The sequence below is a fragment of the Erythrolamprus reginae genome, chromosome 10 (genome assembly GCF_031021105.1).
Source record: "Erythrolamprus reginae isolate rEryReg1 chromosome 10, rEryReg1.hap1, whole genome shotgun sequence".
NCBI classification, from domain to species: domain Eukaryota; kingdom Metazoa; phylum Chordata; class Lepidosauria; order Squamata; family Dipsadidae; genus Erythrolamprus; species Erythrolamprus reginae.
In genome coordinates this window covers 46,998,479-47,021,341 of record NC_091959.1, presented here as the reverse complement: position 1 = coordinate 47,021,341, position 22,863 = coordinate 46,998,479, and the positions used below count along the sequence as shown (strand labels likewise).

Here is a 22,863-nt window from a genome sequence, read left to right as displayed (position 1 = left end):
GGAAGTAAAAACTGTTGTTCCATTGGGCAATGTTTACGTCCTTATTTGAATTTGGTTCCTTTCCAAGTTCACAACATTCTTTGCATAAGTGTTTGATGATACGCTGAAGTTGTGGAAGCTTCATCATTGGAGGCTTTCAAGAGACTGGACTACCATCTGTAAGAAATGGTGTAGGGTCTCTTGCTTGGGCAGGGAGTTGAACTAGATGACCTCCAAGGTCCCTTCCAACTCTGTTATTCTATATTCTATAGTTGTGTACTACAGAACACTCAGTCAAGCAAAACAGAGGTGCTTTTTGCCAATCAGTTAACTAATGCGTTCAGGAAACAAACCACATTAATAATGGAGGACCTTAACTAGCATGACATCAACTGGGAGACAAACTCTGCACCAAATAGGAAATCAAACATTAATAAAAGGTGCCTATACTGCAATATCAAACATAAACATTAACTCACTGCGAGAAACCATACAGCTCAGCTGACAAGAAACAAACGGTAGATATAACTCTAAGAAATACAGCAAGAACACAGCTTGATTAAAGGAGATGGATAAGAATAAAAAAGACGGAATGAAAGAACTTATAATAACAGCAGAAATAGCAGAGAAAAGGACATGGATTTTGGTTGAAATATCCAAATATACAGTTGACCTATCCAGATTCCTAAGAGGTCAGTAAGCGGCGAGTACAAGTGCACTAGAGTGCCTACCGACCCGTCCTATTGCTCTCCTATATCTCCTATACCTTTCTTCTATTCCTATATCTCTCCTTCTATTCTTTCACTGTTATGTTCTATTACTAGATCTTCTTTTCTATTATTTCATAGATATATTTTACTATGAGTATCTCCTCTATAACCTTCATCATGTATTTTACTATGTGTATATAGATATATACCCACTAAAACCCTCATTGTGTATTGGACACAATAAATAAATAAAATAAATAAATATGATAGCTGGTCTACAGCAATGGGGAGATCATCTCTTGTGTAAGATTATTCTGGTTAGACCCTGCGTAGCTTTTGAACTCAGGGGAGGTTAGCCAAGAGTTGAGATGATGAGTAATACTGTAAAGCAGGAGATAAAATCAACAGAGCGATTATTACAAGACGCTAAAAGTGCATACATAAACAAATAAGAGTTTTGTTTGCAATCTTTGGAAAGTTAAAATATAAAAGCCAAGCCAACATCTCCAGGCAGGGCATCATACTCACGAGAAAGCCTTTGTTTTTTCTTTGCATGGCAAAGAGGTCATCTTTCACACAGCTCCAGCAGACCAGGAGGTGCGAGAACAAACACAGCTGTAGCTATTAGGGACCTTAACCATTTAGCGCTTTCAGTAAGCTCTAGTACCTTTAAAACAGTGGTTCTCAACCTTTCTAATGCCGTGACCCCTCATGTTGTGGTGACCCCCAACCATAAGTCTAATGCCAATTCTCCTATCAGAGCTTTAAGCTGATTGCCAAGAAGGTCAGAGGGACACCCCCACTGTAAACACCGATTGGTCGGATTGTAAAAATAGGTTCCAAGGTTCCAGAATAGAAACTTTAGTTCCTAATACCAGGGGAAATTTGTCTTTTCCCGTGGTCTTAGGTGACCCCTGTGAAATGGTCATTCAATCCCCAAAGGGGTCCTGACCCCCAGGTTGAGAACCACTGCTTTAAAACAATTGTGAGACTTTGGAATCCTAGTGGTCGATCACTTAAACACGAGACAGGCATGTGTGGCAGCAATCAAAAATCTAATACTGTACAATCCTTGGTTGTATAAACAGGCATAGAATCAAAATCACGGGAAGTATTAGTACCGCTTAGTAAGACCACACCTGGAATATCGCATCCAGTTTTGGTCACATTACAAAAATGTTAAAGAATTTGGAAAAAGTGCAAAGAAGAGCAACTAAGATGATTAAGGAAACTGGAGACAAAAACATATGAAGAACGGTTGCAGGGTTTGGGTATGGCCAGACTAGAGAAAAGAGACTACGGGTGTTATGATAGCAGTATCTGAGGGCCTGCCACAAAGAAGAGGGAGTCAACTTATTTTCTAAAGTACCAGAAGGTAAGACAAAAAGCAGTGGGTGGAAGCTAATCAAGGAGAGAAGCAACCTGGAACTAAGGAGCAGCTTTCTAACAGTGAGAACCAGTGGAACAGTCTCCAGAGGTTGTGGGAGCTTCATCACTGGAGGTTTTAAAGAAAAACTGGACAATCACCTATCTAAAAAGGTATACTTGAGCAGGGGGTTGGCCTACAAGACCTCCAAGATCCTTTCTACCTTAGCTCTATCCTGATTGAAAATGGCTCCAAGTGGGCAGTTAATATTTATTTATTTGTTCATTTGTTTTGTCAAGTACGTATTGGTGGTATACAAAGATATAATAATATTTATATACTGTACATGACACTAGTAAAAGAGAAACATTAGGACAGGGGATGGAAGGCATTCTGGTGTTACTTATGCATGATTCAGGCTGTATCATTAAAAAAGTTATTTGATTGATGAACCAGGAAAGTTTTTCTAGAACAAATCTTTGTCCTTAACACCCATTTATCTCCATCATGTTTTTCCAGTGATTTTTCCATCAGATATTTATTCTGAAGTTTGGCGGTAGTGTCTTTTAGCAAACTTAGAAGGCTGCTCCAATTCCCCAGGGGGAAGAATGCCACCTGCTGGCTCCCTTACAAACTGCAATCCTGGAGCCTCATTATTGAAAATAAAACGATGCTTAACTCTTCATTGAAATTGAACTGTATTTTACCTGCTTATATACACCTAGATTTCCATCCAACCCCCCTCCCCCCCCAAAAAAAATCAGAAGGGAAAAAGACTTTTAAAACTTTTTCTGGTTCTGTTGCTTCCTCTATTCAGATCAGCCTTTCTTCCACCTATGTTTCTGGTTTGGTGGATTCAAGCCTGCATTTACTCCATAAAAGTATAACTAACATAATATACAATGGAAGAGAGCAGAAAAAATAGTTTTCCTAGGTTTGGAAAGTTCTTTATCCTGTTTTTATACAGAAGCTGAATTTCTTTCAGGGCTTGCATTGCAGCTGGAATAGATGAGGTCCCTTTCAACTCTGTTATTCTATTTTTAAATTTGTATTTGTATTTATTAGATTTGTATGCCGCCCCTCTCCGAAGACTCAGGGCGACTAACAATGGTATAAAAAGACAATGTAAACAAATCTAATGTATTAAAAACAATCTAAAAAATGTTTCTTCAGTCAATTCTGGCTAATGAAGCCATAGCTTAAAATGTTGCATGAATGTAATCAGCAACTTGAAAACCGATATACTGTATACAGCACATTGAGTGTACATGTTTGATTCAATAACCCACTATCAAGGAATCCATGTTTTCTAGCCACTTGCTAATTTTTTCAAATGAAATTTTTTGTGCCTTGACTTTTTCTCTAGTGGTGGATCGGACTCCCTTTCTTGTGCACAATGTAAAGATGGGACTCGGAATAGAAATAACCAGCAAATCCTCTCTGACTGCTTTGATCCAGGCAGTCCTTTTGGCCTCCAATCTCTGGTGTGAAAAACCCATCTGTACGTTACTTAGACGTGTCTACATTACTTAGTCATCATGTCTGCTGTTTTTGCTGCTAGAACATTGTCTTCTGTTTCAGGCTTCCTTTCCCACATCCCTCTCTATCTTCTTTGAGGACTGTATCTTGAAAGTCATAAATCTGCAGCTTGAAAATCCAGCTATCCCAGAGAATAAAGGCGTAGCTTTGGAGATAAAATGGGAATGCAGACGGCCAGGTTTGGCCTCCCGGTGCAGAGAAGATTTGTCAATCCTCAAAGGCCACCTCATCCCTCAATGCAGCAGTATTGAATTGCCAAGTCTTGTGCTAAGGGCTAACTTCATTGCCGTTTCCATAGTTCCATACTTCCACCAAATGGATTTGTAAGTGGCTGAACTATAGAACAGAACTACATCTATATGGAGAGAAACATGAAGTACCCTAAGGTTTTGTCTTAGGCTAGTATTCAACATCTGTATACATAATTTAGCTGATGAAATGGCCATTGATTCATTTAATGACCCAACTTTGCTTGTCAGAAGTCCCCTGGGAAGTTTGCAAATGGTGATCACATGATCCCAGGATATTGCAAGTATGATACGTATTTGCCAGTTGACAAGTGCCCTAATTTTGCGTCTATCACCATAGTGACACTGAAAGAGCAAGGACTGGCTGTAAGCCACTCTTGTCAGTGCCATTGGAACTTAGAACAGTCGGTGAACAAATTGCCATTAGACCAAGGGCTAGTGAAATAAGTTGATATCAAACAGTATTTTCATTGGAAGTTTTCAAACAAGGGATTGGGCGGCATAGAAGTTGAATAAATAAATAAATAAATAAATAAATAAAGTTACTTTATGTTCTGTCGGGCTCTCTGGTAGAATCCTCCCAAAAATTCACAGGTACAAATTTCAGACACACACGTTTGAAAATTCAAAACAATGTTCTTTATAAGGAAAATTCCCTTAAACCAAGCCCTCTTTTGGTATAGCAAAGAGCACTGGTCTCCAAACAAACTGGTAATTTGTACAAGTCCCTTATCAGTTCTGTGATACTTAGCTTGCAGCTGTGAGGCAATTCACAGTCCTTCTTCTTTCATAAAGTGAAACACACTTTGCTCTGGTTTAGTTTCAAAGCGGGGAAAAATCAGCACACAAAAAGTCAAAGTCAGTAAAGCAGTCATGAAACACAATGATCAGAGGTAATCCTCCACAATGGCCAAACCCACAGGCTGCTATTTATAGCAGCCTCACTGATTACCACAGCCCCACCCAACCACAGGTGGCCTCATTTTCTTTGATAATAATCTCTCAGTTGTTGTTGCCTATGCATCGCTCTCCGCATGCGTGGCTGTATTGTTCTGAATCCAAGGAGGAGCTAGATAATTGATCTCCTTCTGAGCTGTCTGCCACATTCTCCTCCTCCGTCACTCCTCTCTTCTTGGTCAGAGGAGCCTTCATCATCAGATTCCACCGGGGGCAAAACAGGCCTGCAGCATGTGGATGTCTCCCCCACATCCACAGTCCTTGGGGCAGGAGCTGGGCCAGAGCTAACCACAACACTTTACAGGCATATATCCAAAATAATTTAATGTCTCTTGCAATATGCAGGGAATTGGGACTATATCAGTTCTAAGAAGTCTTCTAACTGGATTCTATTTCCTGGAGAAAAGCTTTAAGATTCTGGCAGAGGTTCTCCAGCAAAGGAGTCATTTCAATGTTTGAACTTATCTTTTATGTACACTGAGAGCATATGTACCAAGACAAATTCCTTGTGTGTCCAATCAGCCTTGGTCAATTAAAAAGGAATCATTCTATATAAAGAATTAATGAACCCAGCTGAATCAGTTACTGAACTAGAACAGGAGGAACATTTGCGAGCTGCGTTAATGCAACGTGTGCCGGAGCTGGGCCGGACTTGGAACTGAACTGCAGTGTGTGTGCTTCTGAGTTTAATTTCTCCAACAAATTGCAAATTTCTTCTCATTGTCTCCATTTCTAGTCAACACCTGAATGTGTGAGTCTTGATGTAAGAGAATTGAAGGCAAATCAAAGGCTGATTGAGACAGTCGACGGAAGTTGCAAATGTTAAAGGACAGCCAGACATAGAAGGGCACAACATACGCAGTATTCCTTAGCTCCAGCCCAAATGCCATAAAAATTCCTCTTGCCAATAGAAGACTCAATTGCTTGTCTAGTCAAGATTTGCATTGAGATAGGAGGGAAAGCAATGTTATCTTGGTTCTTTTTGTTTCCTTAGGGCAACAAAATGTCTTAATTTGTTAAAAGCAGAGGGGAAACTGGATTTTCTGGTTAGTCCTATTTTCTTCATTGCTATCGCAAGCGGGTTTTAATAAGGATAATTGCTCCTCTGAACAGCAGATGTTTTAAATCAGTTTTCTTTTTCAGTTTCTGCAATCCCTTAATCTTTCCATGAAGTTTAAAAAAAATATTTATATCATGTCTCTCTTCCAGAATTTCAAGGCAGCATACTTAATATTATCTTCTTCCCTCTTAAGCACTTCACCCCAAAATAGAGTCTTTCTGCAGTGCTGCTGAGCTATAATTTACTGGATTTGGAGGTGTTATTGAAAAGAATTATTGTAATGGATAGATCTGTCAGGACATAGTAATTGAAGATTTTTAAAGTTTACACAGACCATAAGTTGTCTCCAATCCCAAACATAACAATCTGACGTAGGTGAATGTGGAAATTGAAAAAATTTGTCTCATCTCAAACAACTGTAGTTTAATCTTCTGAAAGTGGTTTTTCATTCAACTACTTAACTCTGTAACCATCATTCTACCTGGTCCAGTTTTGTTAAGTGTTGATGTTTGGCAGCGAACATCCAAGATGCTATAGAATTACTTTATCTTCATTCACCACATTATTTTGCATTCTTGTTTTTCTCTAATCTTCATATCTCAATGGAGAATTCTGGTAATGTTTTCTTGGTTGTACTGTTTCCTCCTTTAGCAGATATTCCACGATTAAATGCCAATTTATAATATTATTCACGTTGATAAATATATGGTATTTTTCCAGTTATATGGTGGAATGCCGTGGTTAGAGTGCTGTATTTCATGCTAGTTCTGCTAAGTGCCTATTATCAGCAGTTCAGTTCTCACCAGGCTCAAGGCTGCCTCTGCCTTCCATCCTTCCAAAGTCATTAAAATGAGGACTTAGATTGTTGGGGGCAACATGTTGACTGTGTAAACCACTGCCTTGGTGATGCAGTGGTTAGAGTGCAGTACCACAAGCTGCTTCTGCTGACTACTGGCTGTCGTTCACCAGTTCAAATCTCACCAGGCTCAAGGTTGACTCAGCCTTCCATACTTCCGAGGTGGGTAAAATTAGAACCCAGATTTTTGGGGGCAATATGCTGAGTCTGTAAACCATTTAGAGAGAGCTATAAAGCACTGTGAAGTTGTATATACAGTACATCTAAGTGCTATTGCTATCTCTTACGTGATGTGTGTAAACATGTTAATCCTTCAAAGGAAAATATTAGTAGCTCAGGGTTGAAATGATGGGTCGTTGGTGTTTTTGAGCTTGATAGTTTTCTTGCCAACGTTTCATAACTAGGTCAGATGGTTAGCACTAATAAGGAGTCATTGGTGGTTTCTGAGATGTTTTTGATACATGCCAGGATTATTCTTTTTAGAGCTTGTGTTGGTTGTGCTGTATTGGGCTGAGTGGTGAGGCACTTTTTGATGAAGTTGAATGAATATCCGTTTTGTTGAAATATGTGGTATAGATACTCTATTTCCTTTTCATGCTGTTCAAGATTGCTGCAGTGAATTTGTGCTCATCTAAATAAAGTTCTTGCACAGCATGTGAGAGGTTGGGTTATTGCTTTGGTAGTGAAGCACCCGGATAGTGTTCTGTCGGGCTCTCTGGTAGAATCCTCCCAAAAATTCACAGGTACAAATTTCTGACACACACACGTTTGAAAACTCAAAACAATGTTCTTTATAAAGAAAATTCACTTAAACCAAGCCCTCTTTTGGTATAGCAAAGAGCTCTCGTCTCCAAACAAACTGGTAATTTATACAAGTCCCTTATCAGTCCTGTGATACTTAGCTTGCAACTGTGAGGCAATTCACAGTCCTTCTTTCACAAAGTGAAACACACTTTGCTCTGGTTTAGTTTCAAAGCAGGGGAAAATCAGCACACAAAAGGTCAAAGTCAGTAAAGCAGTCATGAAACACAACAAACGATCAGATAATCCTCCACAATGGCCAAGCCCACAGGCTGCTATTTATAGCAGCCTCACTAATTACCACAGCCCCACCCAACCACAGGTGGCCTCATTTTCTTTGATAATAATCTCTCAGTTGTTGCTGCCTATGCATCGCTCTCCGCATGCGTGGTTGTATCATTAACTCTTGTTCTGAATCCAAGGAGGAGCTAGAGAATTGATCTCCTTCTGAGCTGTCTGCCCCACTCTCCTCCTCCCTGTCACTCATGTCTTCTTGGTCAGAGGAGCCTTCATCATCAGATTCCACCGGGGGCAAAACAGGACTGCAGCATGTGGATGTCTCCCCCACATCCACAGTCCTTGGGGCAGGAGCTGGGCCAGAGCTAACCACAACAGATAGTATGAGTGCTTCTTCTGTATTTGTGCTTCTAGTTTGCCATTGTAGTCTCTGCTGATCAGGATGTCCAGAAAGGGTGGCGAGTTGGTCTTTTCTTTTTCTTTGATAAACTGGATTCCTTTCAAGATATTGTTGATAGTTCTGCGGGTGCTCTCTCATTGGTCCTTTTTTATTATAATCAGTGTTGTCTACATATCCACTCCAAGTTTTGGATTGCATTTGTAGAAGGGCTACGGCTTCTGTGGCATAATGACTCTCATTATAAGTTCTGAAAGTTATTATCCTATAGATGTACCTTTAATTTGTTGGTAAATTGGTCCATGAAATTGGAAGCAATGTGGCTAGGCAAAGGTTTATGAGATCCATAATCCTGGATGTTTCAATCTTCGTGTATTTGTATAAGTCCCAAATATTCCAATAAAGAAACTGCCAAACAAGACAACAGTAACAGCTCAACCAAAGAACATCTAAGACCATCCCAACCAACACTGACAGGGAAAGCATTAATTATTATCTAAATTAAGAAAAGCATTTCTATAGACTTGCCAAAGGTTTTGGCAAGACTTTATCAAAAATATGGGGGGGGGGGGGGATTGGATTCTTGTGTCATATTTTGGAAAGGACTTTGTACTTCAAAAACGCTAAGAGCTTATATATAAATGTTTGAGTACTTCCTAACTCAAAACAGAAACACCTATTTTCAGTAATCCTGATCAGATGTTGTTCCACTGGCCAAAAAGCATTTGAACAAGCAAATCAAATCAAAACCTCATCAAGTTTAAAGCTACATTTGGGTCTGAGGACTCAGGTTATCCACAACAATTCTTAATACTAATTTCAGAAAATTGTAATTAAAGAAATAAGGAGCATTAACTTTAATTTGAATGTGCTGAATTACTCAAATACGGATTTACCAATAATTGTATTTGCAATTTGAATATGTACTAGAACTCCCCCGCTTTCCTGCAAAGAACAGGATTAAAAGTTTTGTACATTTGGATTTCAACCTGGAAAAACGTGTGTGAGCACAAGAATGAACGATACAGTGATCAACACCTTCTTTAAAACCTTGCGTCTTTCCCTGGTAACTGGACAAACTATGAAAACAAGGAGAGGCTGAAAGGGTGTATATGCGCAGAATCTCCTTTAATTCTGCGGAGAGGGGTGGCATACAAATCTAATAAATAATAATAATAATTCATAAATTTGTTTTCCTAGGCTACACTGAACTATCAGGGTGTCCAGGGGGAAAAGCATTTTGAAATTCCTTGACATTTTCCTTTAACTTGCGATCTAGTTAAGCGGTCGTAGATGATGTCATACCAAATGGCTAAGCCGTGGAGAAATATCGGTAACTGAGGAAGCAAGTTGTTGCCACAGTCAGGCTCATTTTTGCTTGACTCTACCAGGTAATGTGATCTGCTTTTTCCCATGATTTTCCCGACTTTTAAACATTTTAATACAGTTTGGTTTCCCCACTCCCAATTTATTCTGCTTTTTTCATAAATTCTGATAATTCCGATATTTCCCAAACTGCCGATTTCCCTGATAATTCCGATTTGTTTTCCAGGTTTTCTGGACACCCTGAATATATACATAGATGCCTAAATCTGATCTTTTCCTTGTGCTAGGCAATTATTTATTTATTTATTTATTCAATTTTTACGCCGCCCTTCTTCTTAGATTCAGGGCGGCTTCCAACATGTTAGCAATAGCACTTTTTAACAGAGCCAGCATATTGCCCCCACAATCCGGGTCCTCATTTTACCCACCTCGGAAGGATGGAAGGCTGAGTCAACCTTGAGCCGGTGATGAGATTTGAACCGCTGACCTTCAGATCTACAGTCAGCTTCAGTGGCCTGCAGTACAGCACTCTACCTGCTGCGCCACCCCGGCTCTTTTTTCACCAGATACTTTAACTATTCTTTCCACATATAAATATCTAGAAGATAAGTTTAAAATTGAATATGCGTAAATAGAACATGACATTATTCAAGTTAAGAGATATACTGAAATATAAGAATTAGTAGAGTTCACAGTAAATCCTTGAATCTGCATATTTATGAGTAGAATAAGGGGTGAATCCACCATATGAAAGGCTATCACACCTTCCTACAGTATAGGTCTATTGCTATTAATGTGCCATAAACATAGAGTACCAATTCAATACAGCAAGATTACAGCAAGAGTTGACTATATACTGTATTCGTAAATATGTTGCAATTATGCTCAAATGACATGATTAATTGAAGATATTTCTAGAAAAGCAAGAAAAATCCCTTGATAATAAGTTACAAATACTAAAAATTTGCACCTTGGAGTTCAAAAAATATTCCTTTCCAGTCTATATTAAACGGACATATCACCCAATTCCAATGACTGAGCAATGTACAATAAATTATAATGTAACTAATAAAATACTAGGAAATAATTCTCTCCCCCCCCCCCCCCAGTATAGTAAAAACAATGAATCTCATGGCAGTTTCATCAAATGTATTAAGGAGTATAAATTAGAATTGGTTTTAGCGATCTGAATACCGATCGAATAAGAGTTGGAAGAGACCTTGGAGATCTTCGAGTCCAAGCAATTGCTCAAGCAGGAGACCCTATTGCACTTCAGGACAAATGGCTCTTAATCCTCGACTCTTCTTTCCCCTCTCTATTGAGGTCTCCCACAGCCCAAAAGCACAGCAGCAGTCCCAGATAGGAAGGGGTACGAGGTAAGCAAGGCTTTTAACTCCGTTTGCAATGTTTTTCTAACAGTTTTGCCTGTTTCCTAGGGCTGAGAAGGTATGACTTGCAGAAAGTCACCCAACTGGCTTTGTCCCTAAGGTACTTTTTTCATTTTGTCATTCATTCTTTTGTTTTCATATCCAAGAAAAATAGGCCACTAACACCATAAACTTTCACTTTCTTCTCTAATCTATCTCCAAGTGAAATATGTTACCACACAGCATAATCAAGAATCCTAAAACTAGGTCTGTTGACAAGAAATTAAATGGCACTTATAAATTCTGCCATTTTTAAAAAAAAATATCTTAAAATCATGGACCCACTATTTAAAACCAACTGCTATCATAACAGGTAGGAATACATAATCTCCTAGAACTAGCAATCACCAATCAACCACTGTAAAATTGAGGTGTGCCAAAACAATGTTATAGCCTTTAATCTGCATATCCCTCAAAATGAATCCGACTTTCGGTTACAACGTTCACTGGCTTCTCAAGTGAAAGAGACCAATTCTGCATCAACTGCAACATTAACGAAAACCTTCCGATATGTGTGAACTGAAAATGTGGGCAGGTAAAAGAACCAAAACCTTCCACTGGGTTTACACAAATTTTAAATCCTGATCAGAATATCTATCCTAAAATCATTCCATGGTGCACGGCAACCAAAATAAAATTTATTGCAAAAACTATTATAAGATTTATTCACTATCATTTTTGTGATATATGCATTAGTTTGCTTTATAAAACAATAAAACAGATGTTATTACTAAAATAATCCTTAAGTATACATAAGAAACGTCCTAAAAGTGCTCACAATCATGAATATATTCAGCAACTTGCAAATTTGTTGAACTCTAATGAGCAAAAACACTTTTTACTGCTTTTTCATACTTACTTGAGTCTATAAAGTACATGGCAGCATATTAAATTTCAACCATTCTTATATCCAAAGTTTTCATGATGAATTCAATAAATATATGAATAATTTAAAAGCTTGTTATTTTTAATAATACAACTTGATGTTTCAATTCTTTCTGGTGTTTTCTTCAAGGTCATTTACAACTCACCTTGTCTTTGCATCTTATTTTTATTGTTAGGTTATCAGAATTGTGTGATGTAAAAATGGTATGGAAGCAACAACATGAACAAAAGAGGAACATTTATTCCATAATATGACAAAGTAAAATTCCTGAAGGGCTTTATGAAGAGAATGACATCAGATGTTCTGATTTGAAGGATTTCACACACACACACACCCTGAGCTTTAAGAATTAAGAAAATTGGAAAAATAAGAACCACAATTCAAGCCCAAACTGCCTTCACTTGTAGCCTAAAGTGTGTTTAAAAATTGATTTTTTAATCATCTATAAAGAAATGGGAATGGGAGTCAGAAGAGGTCATATAAACAAAAAAAGGGGGGGTGTCACATGGTCATGAAAATAAACAAAATACAGCCAATTGTTACTTCTCTTTTACTATTTCCATCTTAATTAGCAATGCCAAGAGAATGAACCCTTGTGTAAATTATATGGCGAAAATTTATTTTGCTTAGAACCCTGAATGCATCAGATTGCAGACAATGGATGGCATTTCCACTGTGACTTCTCATTACGTAACAATGTCCTTACAACCGGTAGTAAAAAAATCATAGATTTCCATAATGACATACTGAGCCCTCTAGTTTAGCCAATATTCACCTAATACAATTCTTGCGATTTTATGATCGGGCGCGGCAAGAAAGAACTATTTTTAAATGTATTATATATATATACATATAAACATATATAAAACAATATATTATAATATATATTAAAATATTAATATATATATTAAGGTATATATTGACGTATGCCAAATTTCACACAGAGATAGAAAAATACATACATTATCACTATATCACGGAACCCCCAAATCAGTTTATTCTAGCGCAAAGATCGCCGAAAAGCTGAAAACGCGTCAGAACCATCGCAACCACCTTTTCCCCTTCACTCCGAATTTACACCCGAACTCGAGTTAATTTTTATCCCCCGAGCGCCCCGCGGGAAAATGCTGAGGCGATGACAAGACGGTCAATACAACATGTACGTCAAAAACCAGGAGTACATAAGAGGGATCATTTGGAAAAGAAGAAACCCGTCAGCTTAAGAATACGTTAAAATTCCCTGAAAAATCTCGCGCGGGGGGGGAAAATATTAGGAGCCGATCGGCGAGGGGCGCGCACGCATCGAAAAGACAAGCCCGCCGCCATCTTCGAGTGGAAACGCCGCGTTTTCCGAAATAAATAAAATGGCTCCTTTCTTCGGAAGCTGAGGAGTCTCGCGCGCGCTCCAGGCAGGAGGAGGCGGCGGCCGTAGCGGCGGCAAATCCGTTGGAAAATCGGGGGTGGGTGGGGAGGAGAGCGCCTGCGCGTGCCCGCCTTCCGAACCCTCGCCGGGCGAGAAGCTGCCGCCTCAAACCGCCACTCTCCCCTCAGCGGACGGTGGGAAGGGGGAGGAAGCACGCGAGCTCCTCGCGCGCGTGCGCACGTTCCACCCTCTCCCGCTCGCTTTCAACTGTCATCTGAGGCAGGGGGAGGGGAAGAAAGAAGAGGGTAACGGCGCCCCTCCACCCCTCAGGCCGCCTCTCGCTCGGTCGTGGAACCATGGGTGCTGGCCACGTGGCGGGCTGTCCACCAATCACCGTCGAAGGGCGCTGCCGCCGTTGCTCCGCCCACTCTTTCTCCTCGCCGCATTGTGCAAGGGGAGAAGCAGCGGCGCGGTTGTCCTGGCCGGATCGGATAAGCGGCCTCGAGGGGTCCGGGGAGGTGGGTTGGGGGAGAGGCCCTAAGCTTTCCGTTTCCCTCAGAGAGAGAGAGCGAAGGGGGAGCGGCGGATTGGACAGCGGAGGGCTGCGCCGACTTTGAAACAGAGGAGATAACGGTCGGGAAGTAGGGGGGGGGCAGGGGGTCAACGGATGGCAGCACCGATGTGCGAAGGATGCTGCTCCGGGTTGGAAAACTCCTGCCTTGGAACGGGGCAAAGTAGCTTCTGAGGAGGGGAAGCCGTGGCAGGAAACAGGCGCCTTTCGATTTTACCTCAGGAAGGGGCTTGGGTGGGGGAGGGGCGTCCGTCAGAATGGCCTTAGCCAACTACAGCAGCCTGCAGCGCGCCCAGCTCACCTTCGAATATCTGCATACTAACTCGTGAGTAAGGACGGGAAGAAAGCTGTGGGTTACCATGTAGCATTAAGAGATTTCTTCTTCCTTGGATCTTGGCAATAACTACTGTACTAATCCAAAAAAGAAAAATCCCCACCATTGGGTAGAAGCTAATCCTCTTGGATGATCAGAAACGAATGAAAAGCTGCTTGGAATCTCTGACATGAATTGGCTAACTGAACATTGTTCCTCCAGCTCAGGAATCACTGGATCCCGAGGAATCGGGTTAAAAGTACTTTTGGCTCAAGGAATGGGGGAAAAAAAGATTTTAAAAGATGATGCAATAATGAAGCAAGATATTGAGAAACAAGGCTGATGCAATATTTGAAAATGAAGTACTGCGACATACTATACTGCATAGCTGTAGAGTTTTGATAGCAAAGAGTTATAGAGAATTCTGCAAATATAGTCATAAATGATCCTATGATGGCCGATCTACCAAGAAACAACTTTTGAGTAATAGAAACAGGTAAGTATTTTCACTATAATTGGTATCCTAAAGATGAACTTAAGAGAATCTGACTGAAGAGTTTAATCTACAAGGACACAAATAACAGTGAAGAGACTGATTTGCGGAGAAATCTAATTGCTTCCATTTGAGATTAGACTTGATTTATAAATGGCTGCAAGTTCTTGATGATACTGCAATACACTGCAAAAAGCTACAGCACTCCACAGTGGAATATCTACGTCTTGTTTTTAGATTATTTGTATCGACAACAACTACTTTCCAGCTTTTGAATACATGCCAAGAAAAAAATGCATTTTATTTATAAGTGGCATTAGGTGTCAAGGTGTGACAGAAACTGCTTCCAAAGTTTGATGGGACAGAAACTACAGAAAATGGCATGAAAATGGAATAACAGAATAGTTCTAAAAATAACAGTATATATATGATGTGCATATGGTAACATTTGCCATGCATATCAAAGAAGCATGAATTCTTTAGGTACAATTTTAATGGATTTCTCTTGCGGAAAGGAAAAGTGCCTCTTGCACTTAAAAAAAAAATAACCCTAAGGGAATGAGAATCCTGATAGGAAAGATGCAGAGATGATTACTGAATGTGAAGTTTGTAATATCTTGCTATTCTGTTAGTGAAATAGCGGGTTTGCTTAGACCTTAAGTATGACGATGGTATATTCCTAGACTCCTTGAGTTAATGACGATGCAATTGTTATAACAGGAAATTCAGGAATCTTTTATATGTGTGTGTGTGTGTGTCACTTTCCATGGCAAAAGCTGCTAAATGGAAATTTGGACTGAATTTTTAAAGTTTTTGGGTAAAGAAGAAGACGGACTTCCAATCTGGGAAGGTATGACAATGTAGTACAGTGATACCTTGTCTTACAAACTTAATTGGTTCCGGGACGAGGTTCTTAAGGTGAAAAGTTTGTAAGACGAAACAATTTTTCCCATAGGAATCAATGGAAAAGTGATTAATGCGTGCAAGCCCAAAATTCACCCCTTTTGCCAGCCGAAGCGCCCATTTTTGCACTGCTGGGTTTCCCATGAGGTTCCCATCCATGGGAAACCCCACCTCTGGACTTCTGTGTTTTTGCAATGCTGCAGGGGAATCCCAGCATCGCAAAATCGAGTGCTTCGCTGGCAATAGAAGTCCGGAGGTGGGGTTTCCCAGCGAAGGGAGCATCAGTGAAATCGCAGCATCACAAAAACACGGAGGTCTGGAGATGGGGTTTCCCATGGAGGGGAGACTCGGGGAATCCCAGCAGTGCAAAAACGGGTGCTTCGCTGGCAATGGAAGTCCAGAGGCGGGGCATCCCAGCGTCGGCGGTGGATTTGTAAGGTGAAAATAGTTTGTAAGAAGAGACAAAAAAACCTTAAACCCCGGGTTTGTATCTCGAAAAGTTTGTATGACGAGGCGTATCACTATAAGGTATCACTGTATAAGTCTATGGCCTTGTTCTCTGTTCTAAGCAGGGATGTTGACATGGAGCAACATGAGGCAGTATATTTTTCATTTAAATTTCTTATGATTTGTCAAATTGTTCATTCCTTGAGAAACCGTCAGAATTGTCATATGCTAAAATCAGGTCCTGGTTTCCTCATTAGTTTATAGATGCTTGAAATGTTTATGATTTTAGTATATTGTAGAATCTGCTGAAATGGCAACTGATCAATCTTGCAGAATGGTTCCTGAGCAGTTTTAAAGGCTAACCTGAAAAGTGTTGATATTCAGAAACAGGAGAAACTGGGTTGGTCCTTGACTTAACAACCATTCATTTAATGACCAAAGTTACAATGGCTCTGAAAAAAATGACTTAGGGTCGGTTTTCACACAACCATTGCAGCAGCCACGTGGTCACGTGGTTGAAAAAAAACCCAGCCACCTGGCAACATGGTCATGTGGTCATCTTTTCCACCTTTCTGACAAGCAAAATTAGGAAACCAGATTAATTTAACAATCATGTTACTTTAACCAGTGATTCACTTAACTGGCAAAACGGATCATAAAATGGGGCAAAACTCACTTAACTCTTTTGCTTAGCAATGGATGACTTGGGCTCCATTGTGGTCATAAGTCGAGGAGTACCTGTACTATATATCAGTTGTCTTTGAGAACAAAGTGAAGATTATACGCTAGAAAGTAACAGCACAAGGTTTGACTTGACATTTAACTTTAAATTTAAACAAGATATTACTCTGCTTTAGACAGTGTTGTTTCAAAAGATAACTTGCATTTTCTTAATTGGGGAATACAGGAAAAATTAAGGCAAGTGGAAATGGGAATAAATAAAGGTGGATATGTAGTAGACATTGTGATAAGATTGAGCTCAACTCCTGGTGACCAAATGGTCAACCCATGTAATTTTCTTGGCAACATGGTAGTGATTTACCATTTTTAAAATTTCTCAATCTAATTTAAAACCTTATAATTTTCCATGCAGGTATTAACAGAGTCGAGTTCTGTCTAATTTTTTTTTAAGATAGTCAATATTGCTTCCAGTTCAGGACAAATGGGTGTAGTAAGTTGATGTTTAGGTTATTTAATTTGAATTCAAAATAGTTTTTGGGAGGGAATCATTTGGGATTATAAATCTTCAGATAGGATTCAAATTTGGGAATTGTACACAACTTCCCATGTCATGGATGCATTTTACACACTTGGGATTGTTTATGTACCTATATAATAAAATCAGTTATTTGGGCACCAGTCCGTATGCAATAAGGAAAGGTGAGAAAAATCCACTTATGACTTAATGAGACATCAGAATATGGTGAGATGATAACACTGATGTTTTGGGGAAAAACAACTATTAAAACATAATTTAATAAAATTAAGCCATTGAAGTTCACAACAGATTTAAAAACGGGTGTAGTATATTAATAGCAATAGCACTTTGACATATACTGCTTTACAACCCTCTCGTAAGCAGTTTGCAGTCAGCATATTGTCACCAACAATCGGAAGAATGAAAAGCTGAGTCAACTTTGAGCCTGGTGAAATTTGAACTGCCAAATTTACAGTCAGCTGGCATTCATCAGAATTAACTGCAGTACTGCACTCTTACCACTGCGCCATCATGGCTCATCCTTTCCTGTCGGTCATTATTTCTTCTACCTTAAAGATTCAATGGCTATTACCTGTAGATGGAGAGAAGAATCTGTTAAGAACCTTTATATTGGTTTTGCTCTTGAAGATAGACATTTGGAGAACCATCTTCTAGTTCCCTCTCCCAAATTCTTAGTGCTTATTTTCAATAGATCTTTGTGAAGATTCCACACGGTTCAGTAATTACTGGCAAAATATATCACATTTTAAAAATAAAATTGCATCTTTGTAGAAAAATGTATCTTTGAAGAAAACTGCCTGCGTGAGAACATCCAGATGACAAAATCCATATAGACACAATGGGAATTGGAAAATAGTGTGGCTTTCTGAAATAAGATTTCTCTATACAGAATTACTAATGGCTTTTGATTCCTTGGATCAGACCGAACTATTATTTCCAATCTGAAGTGATAAAATTACCAATTTACAGTAGAAACTGTTCTTTTTATGTAGAATTCCTAATTAGTATATGAAACTAAAATCCAAATTACATGGCTTGATTCAATTATATTTTAATTTATATTTAAGTTAGAGAATAGAATAAAATTTACAATGCAACCAGTCTTGCCTTTCACAATAAAATTACATTTTCCACCTTATATATGCAGCATTGCGACCTCTGGACTTCCAACAACCAAAGTGAGTGGGAGAAGCCATGTTCATTTAAAATTCCTAATGAAAAAAGGCTGAAAATCAGATGAAACTTGATTTTAATAACCATAGTGCTTAGTAACATGTTCTGGTTCCAATTGTGATGATGGACTGAATAGTTTCCACAACCTGTTGAAAATGAATAAGATGATCATGACAGCACTTGGCCTTAGCAGAAGTCTTGCAGATTCCTCTTCTTAGTTCTATGGCATGTAGTGTTAGCAAATGGATATTAAATTAATATAAAAATGTAAACATCCCATCTTTTATCAGTAGAAATGGGCTTTTTTATTTTTCCAGTCCTTGAAAAATGTGCAAGCTTTTCTTAGAAACGCGGTACATTCATATTTGAGTTCTTTACAAATCCTAATATGGTTTTGAAAGCTAGGATTTGCTGTTCTTTAATAGTCAAGTTTATAATATAATTTTTTGTTATTTCTGTTAGTCATCTGGTGTAACAGTGTCTGAGATGCTTTTTTTGGATCTGCAGCTAATCTGAAAAAGAAAAAATCTAGGAAAGCAACCTCTGACTTTCAGTTATCCAAATTAAAATATCCTAGAGAGTCAGATCTTCAGTAACTAGTTAAATAAATATAGTGAACAATTGTTCATTATCTTAGTTCTGTGTTGTATGTTGACTTTGCTCATTAGCCATCATTCTAGCATTGATTTGCAGTTTATTACAGCACATTTTTATGAAGTATGTATTTCATTTCACTTACTCTACTTTTAAATAACCTCCAAGTATTCTCAAGAATGGCAAAATGGGATTCTACCTAACGGATTAGCATTGAATTATTACAAGTGCAAATTTAATATTTTTCTTCCATTTTCTGGATTAGAAGTAGTTATGCATTTCTGAACATTTGCTTCCCCAAAAGGATACAGAATTTCCCACAGATTACAAAATAAGGAAATCCACTTTTATAGAAGAAATCTCTTAATGCTACACATATCAAGAATGATTTTAAATTGTTAATAGTTTACACATTTGAAGCATTTTGAAAAAGGTCTACATTTTATTGAATTTATAATTTTGTTTTTTATAATTGTTGAAAATTGTACTCCTCCAATGTCTTGTCTTATTTGAATAAGCACAGAATATGCTGCTCTCCTAGTTAATTGTAGAAGTTTGTTCTGTTTTGAGGGACAATTTTATGTAATTTTCTGGGCTGCTTTAAAAACCTGTTATAGATTAGATAGGGTCAATGTATATGTACCCTGCTTCCCGGATTCAAAGGATTTTTATCAATTCTGTTTGGCATTGCAGAACCACACATGAATTCTTGTTTGGAGCCCTTGCTGAGCTTGTAGATAATGCAAGGTAATGTACTTAACACAATAACTTTCTAGGTTTAAATTTTGTTTTCTTGCATTATTCAGTCGCCTTGAATGGTGAAATGATCAAATAAATTTGATAATGCAGCTGCGAGAGCTATCATGGGCTTCCCTAAATACGCCCATGTCACACCAACACTCCGCAGTCTGCATTGGTTGCCGATCAGTTTCCGGTCACAATTCAAAGTTTTGGTTATGACCTATAAAGCCCTTCATGGCACCGGACCAGAATATCTTCGGGACCGCCTTCTGCCGCACAAATCCCAGCGACCAGTTAGGTCCTGCAGAGTCGGCCTTCTCCGGGTCCCGTCAACTAAACAATGTCGTTTGGTGGGACCCAGGGGAAGAACCTTCTCTGTGGTGGCCCCAACCCTTTGGAACCAACTCCCCCCAGATATCAGAGTTGCCCCCACCCTCCTTGCCTTTCGTATGCTCCTTAAAACCCACCTCTGTCGTCAGGCATGGGGGAATTGAGACTTTCCCTCCCCCCTAGGCTTATAAAATTTATGCATGGTATGTTAGTATGTATGATTGGTTTTTAAATTGGGGTTTTAAATTAACTTAAACTTAAATATTGGATTTGTTTACATTGTATTATTATTGCTGTGAGCCGCCCCGAGTCTGCGGAGAGGGGCAGCATACAAATCTGATTAATAAATAAATAAAATAATACTAAAAAATTAGCTTATCAAATGCTTAAATTGCACTGGATTTAACTTTCAATTCATTATTTTTTGTACTTATAAAGAAATTTGAATGTAAAGATTTCTTTTAAAAAAAACTTCACATACCCTATACTGTACTAGATATTTTAAATAATTTAAAATGCTTTTATTGGAAGTGTTAGTGCTATTTTACATCACTTTATTAAACTGAAAACAATGCATCCAAAACACTGTTCAGCAGTATTTAACCCTCTCCTAGAATGCTTGTATACTCATGCCAAAACTGTCCTATCAATTCTGCTAATGCTATTTCTGTTGCAGTTTTTTAAAAAAATGCCAAAATGGACAGTGTCTGCTGCTATGTGATTACATTGTATTGATCACAATTTTAAAGATCTTGACTTTGTTACATCAGTAAGCTCACTGGTCTATCTCCATGAAAGTATTTCCTTTTTTTTGGCTCTTATTTTCATCTATGATTTTAAAATATCTTGCCGCAGGGTACAATAGTTGTTAAAGAACAGATAAAAGTAACTTACAATAACTCTGTCAGGTGTGATAGGTGATCTTCAACTAAAACCGATTCCTTATTGCTATTTTGTAGAGACGCAAATGCCACAAGAATAGACATCTTTGCTGGTAAGTTAACATTTTTCCTTACAGTTTGCAAGATATTCACAAGTCAGATTGGAGAGTGGTGGAACACACAGAATATGTACATATTTAATGAGGATGAAGAAATGATTAAACGGCTTATCTGTTCATTGATTTCATCCCTAGGCCCTTACTAAGCTTTAAAGCATTTTAACAAATTTATTTCATTAGTTCTTGATGCAGTTCTAGTAATAAAATACAGTGGTACCTCTACTTACGAACTTAATTCATTCCGTGACCAGGTTCTTAAGTAGAAACGTTTGTAAGAAGAAGCAATTTTCTCCTAGGAATCAAACGTAAAAGCAAATAATGTGTGCGATTGGGGAAACCACAGGGAGGGTGGAGGCCGTGTTTCCTCCCAGGAGAGTCCTGGAGAGGCCCCACGGAGGCTTCTCCCTGCCTTTTCCGGCCCTGTTTCCTCCCAGGAGATTCCTAGAGAAGTCCCACAGAGGCTTCTCCATGCCTTTTCTGGCCCTGATACCTCCCAGGAGATTCGTAGAGAGGCCCCAGGGAGGCTTCTCCCTGCCTTTTCTGGTTACAGTTTCGGAGGCTCGGGTTTGTAAGTGGAAAATGGTTCTTGAGAAGAGGCAAAAAAAATCTTGAACACCCGGTTCTTATCTAGAAAAGTTCTTAAGTAGAGGCGTTTGTAGGTAGAGGTACCACTGTACGACAGTAATGTATGATAAACTGAACACTGCAGTTTGTATTCTTAATATAAAAGAAGGATTATAAACCTGCCACTCAAACTCTTGTCTTCTCATAGAGAAGCATGAAGACCTTCGAGGTGGATTTATGCTGTACTTTTTGGACGATGGAGCTGGAATGGACCCACGTAAGTAAAAAGAGGACAAAAGATATTTCAAATTAAGAGATGATAGTATGTCAAGTATTGATTATCCATTACTTTTCACCAGAGTTTGTTAGAATATTTGTGAAGTGAGTAAAGACAGAATGACAAATATATATATTGAAGATCTGTTGATTAGTGTGCTCTGAAGGTCCATTTCAAAGTGATTCAATTGGAATTTCAAGTGTGGTGCCTTCAAAAACTGGCAATTTAATGAGTCATTGTAATCTGGTAATCATCTTCATCTGCACAAGAATCACACACTCCATACTTTTTGACTTGTCATATTAGTGATAATTAATTTGATATGTGTTTGTTTTATTTGTATAAGAAATCTTTATTATTAAATAGTTTGAAGTGTAGTATTCCAGACTTTTTAAAAAGAAAATACTTATGTGACTTAGAAATGGATGATCATGTTTTTCTTAAACTGTTACGTGTGCTAAATTGTAAAGTCGTTTTCAAATAGAGTTTCAAAATTATAAAATATTCAGTATGAAGAATAATTTTCTGACAAATTAAAACAATTTGCCATTTTGTCATGATGCAAAGGACAAACTTTTATCAAGAAATTAAAGGTATACCTAAAGGACCACCACTTTGAGAACTTATAGAGGAGGTTGTCATGCTACCCTTCCTGGATAGCTGATCGTGGACACTACAATGGCAAACTAGAAACGCAAGTGTACAGAAAAACCAGCCATATTAACCAGGTGCTCCACTACCAAAGCAACAACCCAACTTCCCACAAGGGAAGTTGTGTAAAGACTTTATTCAGATGAGCCCAAATGCAACGCAGCAACCTTGAAGAGTAGAAAAAGGAAATGGAACGTATGTACAACATCTTCCAACAAAACGGATATCCACCCAACCTTATTAAAAAGTCCCTGAACAGTCAAACTAATACAGAATAAACAATATTAACCCTAAAAAGAATTACATTGCCATACATCAAGAATATCTCAGAAACCTCCAACAGACTACTACAACTGCATGGAATCGGCATAGCACACAAGCCAACTAAAGCCCTTCAAAACACCATAAGCAAACCAAAAGATCCAACAACCTCAG

The 22,863-nt window shown here is 38.6% G+C and overlaps 1 protein-coding gene and 1 long non-coding RNA gene across 2 annotated transcripts in view; both read left to right on the top strand.

Annotated features, from left to right (window-relative positions):
• Positions 1-474: 474 nt before the first annotated feature.
• LOC139173374 (uncharacterized) lies at positions 475-12,317 on the top strand. Its single transcript, XR_011560022.1, has 3 exons — positions 475-671; positions 10,913-10,964; positions 11,965-12,317. It is a non-coding gene; the product is annotated as an uncharacterized lncRNA (long non-coding RNA).
• Positions 12,318-13,601: 1,284 nt separating this feature from the next.
• The window catches only part of MORC2 (MORC family CW-type zinc finger 2), a 57,914-nt gene continuing 48,652 nt past the window's right edge, over positions 13,602-22,863 (top strand). The window contains 4 exon segments of the mRNA XM_070763137.1: positions 13,602-14,048; positions 19,559-19,612; positions 20,896-20,930; positions 21,709-21,777. Of these exon segments, the coding sequence (XP_070619238.1) occupies positions 13,981-14,048; positions 19,559-19,612; positions 20,896-20,930; positions 21,709-21,777 (226 nt within the window). The 5' untranslated portion in view covers positions 13,602-13,980.